The sequence below is a fragment of the Brassica napus genome, chromosome A3, assembly GCF_020379485.1.
Source record: "Brassica napus cultivar Da-Ae chromosome A3, Da-Ae, whole genome shotgun sequence".
NCBI classification, from domain to species: Eukaryota; Viridiplantae; Streptophyta; class Magnoliopsida; order Brassicales; family Brassicaceae; genus Brassica; species Brassica napus.
The window spans coordinates 19,181,794-19,188,965 of NC_063436.1; the positions used below are offsets into that span (position 1 = coordinate 19,181,794).

The window sequence follows — 7,172 nt, forward strand, 5'->3', positions numbered from 1 at the left end:
AATAATTTTGGACCCAAAGAGCAAACCACTAGTATAGTATATACTATTGTTAAAGGGTAAAATCACGATAACTTAGCATTCGAATGATAATAAACTGCATCGCACTGTAATTAATAGTAACAAAAATTTATATATACATATGTATTTATTTGTTTTTATCTAAACTATTAAAACTAAAATATAACTTGGAATTAACCTTATTTTTTCCTAATATTTACCATCAAGTGCCACTTAATATTAACTACAAAATGAAATCTCAGCAAAGCCCATTAACAATCTTAACTAAATGTGTTTTTCAAATTTAATTCACAATAAGATTAACTGGTCGCGACCAGATTTCCCAATTAATTTATGCATAATACGGTTTACATATACTGTATTAGTAAACAAGGCATGTAAAACCAAGTGCATAAAAATATTGCTATCCATGCTACAACTATATGTAAATATGTTATATATATATATATATATATATTTCACGTTATGATATTTAAATTAATAATAGTGGAGTTTAAAAAAAAATATATATATATATAAGCATATCTTAGTTCAAAAAATATTAAAGTAGAGCTTTTCCCATATACATATAATCTACCCAACTTATTGGAACTATACGAATTCCAAAAAAAAAAACTTAAAGTTAGTAATTTCACATTAAATTAAACTATTAGACATAGGCATGCGGTTTTGGTTTCTTCGGTTAGTTCAGAATTCAGTTAGTTTGGGTTGGTAGAAATCTCACCATAGTGTACCAAAAAATTCGGTTCGATTTCCGGTTAGTTCGATTTCAATTTTCTTAATAATTATTTTTGGTTTTGCGGTTAGTTCAATTATATATTTGGTTTAAATTGAATAAAATTGAAAAATTGATTATTGTAGCTCGGTTTAAAATTTTGGTTAAGATTGGTACTATTTTGTAATTTTTTTTAAGAAAACTGAACTAACCGATTACCGAACCGGATTGAAACGAAAACCAAAATTTTTTAATTAATCACAATAAAAACAACCAACAAATATACAAATGTTTATAACCTATATATAAATCACAAGTAAATCATAAATATTATTACAAATAAAAGAAACACATGTGCGGATACACAGATCAAAATCTAGTTATTATTGAAACTGTACCACCGTTGTTCCGCATAAACCTTAAAAAGAAATCATGCACCTTATCCAATAATCTTATTTTTCAGCTTTCTTTTAATTTTACTTTTGTGGACAAAACATTTACTAAGATCGAAATGAATGAAATTGATAGGTCAGTGCTCTAATCTCATGTCACTATACCTCACCATGTTGGTTCAAATTTATATACAAAGTGGTCTAAACCCACTAGAGTAGTTGAAATAGGGAAAACTGCCAAAAAAATCCCCAACTTTCGAATATAAGCTAATAAAAGCTCCAACTCATTAGTGAACTATTTAAATCTCAAATTGTTTAACCTTTCTCATTTAAATCACAAACTTTGTTTGACCGAACTAATTTTAACACCTTAAAAGTCAACAGTTAAAAATATGTTAACACCGTTACCTAATAAATTATATCGTTTTCGCCTAATATAAACTCCCCTTAAATCCCCAATTGCCACACCTTATTCTCCGAAATTCCTAAACGAAAACTACAATCTTTCTACTCAGTTATGTTGGCGATATGAAAATTTCCTGGAAACTAAAACCGAAGATACTACTTGAATTGGTTTATGCGTCGGTGCTATTATTTAGTGAAGATGACTTTGGCGTCGACACAAGTGATTCTAAGTCCAAACTCTCCGACAGAGGTATTAAACAACCATCAGGTCTTGCGTCCAGAAACTTGAAAGATGCAGTTTCGTTGTTTGTTTAGGTTGTGCTGTCGGCTTCTCTCGGCTTGTGGTTGAGACGAAAATAATGTATCAGGAGTTCGAAGCTTCTGATAGAAGTCACACGCGTAAACTGGATTAGGGTTTAGAATTTCTTGTTGAAGGGGGAAAGAGTAGAGAGGTCAGCATCAACACATCAGGACTAAACAAAAACAACATATTAGATGCAAGTTATGCAACTGATGCTAAGTTCTATTGATTGGAAAGTGTGGCTAAAAGTGTGGAGAAATCAAGAAGATCAAGACGCAGTACAGGTCGATGCCATTCTTTACAAGTCTTGCGGATATGAATAATCTAATGGTTTTTATTTAGTTATCATCTATACATATAGTGTTGACCACCTATACATATAGTCCATCAATTCAACGTGCTATTTGGATATAATAACTTGGTAGGAGTACTTGGTATCCTTTATATATTTCAGTTTTTTAGGTTGAGGATGGTATCCTTTATATATTTCAGTTTTTTAGGTTGAGGAAAAGAATCTTTCTGCTTAATGTATTTTTGTCGCAAGAGCTGAAATATATATATATATATATATATAGCTCAAGCTTATCTGTGATATGAATATCGAAGCAAAGGGAATCGTTTATCTTCAAGTTTAACATTTCATTACATACTAAAAGAAATTGGTAAAAATGACAAGAACTACAGAGACGACAGAAATATATTGAAGAGTTTCTAATGATCATGCCATTGACTGTAAACAGAGCTCCACTCATTGATCATGCCATTGAGGGGAGTTTATGTTAGGCAAAAACGACATAGTTTTATTAGGTAACGGTGTTAACATGTTTATAACTGTTAGACTTTTGAGGTGTTTGTATTGGCTCGGTCAAATAAAGTTTATGATTTAAATGGAAAAGTTTAAACAATTTGAGATTTAAATAGTTCACTAATGAGTTGGAGCTTTTATTGGCTTAGATTTGAAAGTTTGAGGTTTTTTTGGCAGTTTTCCCAGTTGAAATATAGCATAACCTAGTTTTTCCATCCAATTTTATACATGTATAAAACAATTCTCTTTAAACCATTGTACGCCTTCAACTTTTTTTAATTTTTTTTTTACGCCTTAAACGATTGTTCAGTATCATGAAAATTCGACTGGAAGGAGAAAGATATTTTGGGCATGAAAATGCTTTTATTTTTCTTAGCAAATGTTATGTTGTATAAAAAACGCTTTGCGAAAGAAAAAAAAACATGTGGGCCAACATCTTACTTCCACTAACATTATTCCAAAGTTATAAAATAATAAGATTTTTTTCTCTTGTCCAATCAAAATATGCATATCAACACATTACTCTCTCTTATTCGTGGAATCTAATTATTCATTTTTCGAAAAATAGAATAGCTAAAAAAGGAAGAAACAAAAGCTCATTTTTGACATAATTAATTAAGTCGTCTTTCTCCCTCTCTGAATCAACGAAAACTACTTGAATTATAGATCCTACATTCTTCTTTAAAGACTAACTTATATAGTCTATCTTCTATCAACAAACAACAAAAGAAGACTCATCCAGATATGTTTTGAGTTAAACTTTTGAAACGAAAAAGAAATACATGTCAAATCTCTTTAGATCTTACATATCCTCTATATATAAGCATATTTCTTCAATTACACATTATTTTAAAGTTTAGTTATAAATCTAAAATATGAATGGACAAACACTTTTCAGTTGTCCATTAATCGATCTTCTCACTTCGACTAAAATCGGTGGTTTTCTCTTATCAGCAATTAATCAACGTATATGTAGGTTAAATTATACGTCAACCGACATCTAACATAACTTTTTCATCTGTATATCAATCTATCTAAAAGTCCCACCAAACGTAGGAGTCCAGAAATCTACTGTAGTATCCTGCGTCACTGGAAATATGCTCGAAACTGGCACTAAGCATAAACCTCGACTTCTAAGATCTGGTTCTTCTGAAACTTCTAGCTCTTTGTGATGATCACTCATCTGCATCATTATTTAAAAACAAAAGACAAAAGATAAGTTTCATATAAACTTTTTATTTAATTGCAAAGCGTCTGGCTACATTGTTTCGGAATGATGTTTGTCAAATCTTGAAGATTAAGCAACCATTAAATATAGACATGTAATAAAGAACACGAACGAGAGCCGTGCGTTAATTCAATTGTATAATAATAACAGTATAATCTTTTAATAATGTACATAAAATTATATGATAAGCAAAAAAAACTACCTGTTGATGCTGTAAAGATGCTCCACTTTTCATATATGGGTTACTCAGAGCCTGAATTATAATCATTTGCAGGTTTGTACATCAGTAGAAATACAATAACTAACTAATAATGTAGAAAAAAAAAGTTATATACTATAGAAATAAGGGATGGGCTAACTTACTGAAACTTGTTGGTGTAAGAACTTAGTGTATTCAATGGCTTCAGAGAGCACTGAGGCTGCGTCAGTCTGACAAAACCACATGAGATTCAGTAAAACAAAATCTAACCGTTGTATTTGATTTATCCCCAAAGATAAGTACATAGATAGAATAGACTTTTACATATATATAAAAAGACATATAATATTATAAGTAATAATGACAGTATAGACAAATATACTAATACACACTCATCATCTTTCTGAAAGCTAAAGCAAAAAATTGCAGACAGAGTACCTTTCCGAAAGGTGAAACCAATTGTTGGAGCGCAGCGATTCTGTCGCCCATTTTCTCTTTCCTGACCTAATTCAGCAAAAACAAATATTTATACGAAAATTAAGGAGAAAAACTTAAGAATTATGCCAAAATTTGGGAAAGAATGTTTGTGAATTTTCTTAATTTGAAAAAAATACAACTTAGCAAGCCTGCTTGTTTCTATCAAAAAGTGTGGATTTGGGTTGTCTAAAATCAAAATTTTAGATAGAAATGATAATTTGCTCGTTTAAATTAGGGTTTTGTTTTGATTAACAAGAGATTCGTTTTTTTTATTACCAAACCATGGAAGGCTTTTATTTAAATTCATTATAAAATATTAACGTGCAGAAAGATGTCTTTATAACATTCCTAAAAAGAAGCTTTTATTATTTTATGTAAAAGCAAAATATACCTTGGAAGCTGGTGACGGAGAAGGTGCTTCGCTCTTGGCCCTCTTAGCCGCCGGCTGATCTGCTCCACCTCTCTTTACTTCATTGCTCTTCGAATCAGGAACCTTCGTTATACTCTACAACAAGAACAAAAAAAAACATATAAAACATCCGTCGTTTATATATAAACAAACTCGTGATATATATAGAGAAAACATATAGATGCCTTTTGTTTATCAAAACTCGGCGCGTGAATCTGCGGCGGCCGTAACGCCGGAAAAAAGTTCGACGACGCGTCATGATGAGTAGGACCCACGTTTCCAGCCGTTGCCGCTGGGTTCCAAAACGTTGCGTTGTTAGAGAATCGCAGAGGACTGTTTGGTTTAGGCGGCGAAGATCTTGAAAACCAAGTCGATGCCAGCTGATCATAGTTTCCGTATCCAAGATTTGGTTGCTGATGATTCCTCAGCGGTTGTTGGTCGGAAGAGCCAGGCAAATTAAAACCAGCTCCTTGATGAAACATAGCCGAAGAGGAACTAGGAGTTGTTGCTGTTCCGTACAACGAGTTGTCAACGGCGAAGCCTTGACATGTTACCGTGCTACTGTCTGTACTTGAGCTCCCGTGAGGGCTGAACTGATGTTCCAAGAAAAAACCGCGGTTGCTGCTCGTCATATTTAGCTGCGGTTTGAAATCGCTATTATTGATCTGTGTATCTCGCCACAAAGCTTGGTGGTTAGAGGAATCAGATTCTTGAATAGCGTTTGCGTTTGAGGTGGCATCTAAATTGAGATTCTCTTGAAGCATCGCTCCAAAGCTTGTCTCCGCTTTACTATCTCCTCTTCTTTTGTTCCCCGCAAAGAAAAAAAAAAGACACAATCTCTAAGCTTCATAAATATTATGATTTATGATATATTGAAAAAACATAAAAGAAGCAAGTTGAAAGACTCACAAGAGAGGTTGGTTCCATTGATCAACAGGTGACTGTGAAGAAAGCCCTAAACCAATCATTTGTAGATGATGATCAGTAGCTAATGAAGAATGAAGCTTTTCGTCGAAAACATCAGAACCGCCAGATACAATTGAGCTTGCTCTCATGGAAGAAGATGTTGAGGAAGAAGAAGATACTTTCCACCAGCTTCCTGAGTTGATGAAATCATGATGATCTCCCATGGCTTTTTTTTTGGAATCACAAAGCGTTTAATATATATGTTGGTGAGATCGATGATGGATCTTTGATTTGTTGTGTCTTCTCAGATTGTGCTTCACATGAAATGATGATGATCCACACGAGAGAGATACTTATAGTTATAAAAATATGTCAATTTATAATGGATATTTTATTTTTTTCCTGGTAGGGTTTTCGTTAACTATTTGTGAAAAAACCGGTTGACATTTTTCAGGTGGCTCTCGCTGACTCTTTTACATACGTCATACCCAACTTGTAATTTTCTCGATTTTTTTTTTCCATTGCTATTACTTTAAATAATACTATTTCTATGCTAGTATTTCATTTATCTTTGGGTAAAGTTTACTTTAAGTATTGTAGAAAGTACGTTCTGGAAGAACAATGAAAAATCAATCCCTCTTATGAAAACATGCACCGTTTTATTATTCAGAGTAAACGAATTAGCTACTTGAAACACATGGAAAACATATTGTTAGCACTTTCACAAACGACTCTATAACGAAAATTGTATCGGCATCATGAGGATTCGTAACAAACGTTTCTACACGCATCATGTTCACGATGAACATTTGTTAATTAACATTATAATAGATCTTGCTACGCCACACATGAGACTTCAAAAAATTTATATCTACTAATCTGCAATAGAATCAAACTATCTAGTATAAAAAGCTTTCCACCATATGTTTATCACTATGCCAGAAGCTTTTTACAACGACTTTCAATTCATTTACTGATAATTAGAAAACTAAAACCAAAATATCATTTCCTTTAGTATAAATTTATTGACGTTTTAACATTATGTTTCAAAATAAATATCTTATAAGAATTTCAATATAATTGTGGTATAAATATTTCATTTACATTCAGTTAAAACATATTATCAAATAGAATATGAGGAATGAAATTATGTTTTATAAGTATATAACAAGTAGTCAAGTATACTCATTCTAGGAGGATTTATAGGATTTAGGCCTGTAACCTTATATTTGTATACGAAAAGGAAAGTTCAACATGTTTATAGTGAAATGTATTACACATTTAGAAGTAACACACGAACAAATAAGAAAATACAAA

At 32.0% G+C, this 7,172-nt stretch overlaps 1 protein-coding gene across 2 annotated transcripts; it reads right to left on the reverse strand.

The window, feature by feature from the left end:
• Window positions 1-3,415: 3,415 nt before the first annotated feature.
• On the reverse strand, window positions 3,416-6,397 carry LOC106424416 (transcription factor bHLH123-like). Of its 2 annotated transcripts, none has more exons than XM_048776544.1 (7): window positions 5,859-6,397; window positions 5,135-5,747; window positions 4,932-5,045; window positions 4,502-4,567; window positions 4,228-4,293; window positions 4,067-4,117; window positions 3,416-3,819 (listed from the first exon to the last, which is right to left on the reverse strand). In XM_048776544.1, exons 1-7 carry the CDS (start codon window positions 6,077-6,079, stop codon window positions 3,667-3,669), a joined length of 1,284 nt encoding a protein of 427 aa, XP_048632501.1. In that variant the 5' UTR covers window positions 6,080-6,397; the 3' UTR covers window positions 3,416-3,666. The 2 variants fall into 2 exon arrangements, with proteins under 2 accessions (XP_048632501.1, XP_048632500.1); XM_048776543.1 differs by having other exon boundaries at window positions 5,135-5,750; window positions 5,859-6,383.
• Between the last annotated feature and the right edge of the window lie 775 nt (window positions 6,398-7,172).

Excerpts from the sequence above, each read along its gene's own strand:
- LOC106424416 (XM_048776543.1), bottom strand. The coding sequence starts at position 6,079 with ATGGGAGATCATCATGATTTCATCAACTCAGGAAGCTGGTGGAAAGTA. Across the intron at positions 5,751-5,858 it reads CAATGGAACCAACCTCTCTT|AAGAGGAGATAGTAAAGCGG; the intron begins GTGAGTCTTTCA and ends GGGGAACAAAAG. Across the intron at positions 5,046-5,134 it reads CGAGTTTTGATAAACAAAAG|AGTATAACGAAGGTTCCTGA; the intron begins GCATCTATATGT and ends TTCTTGTTGTAG.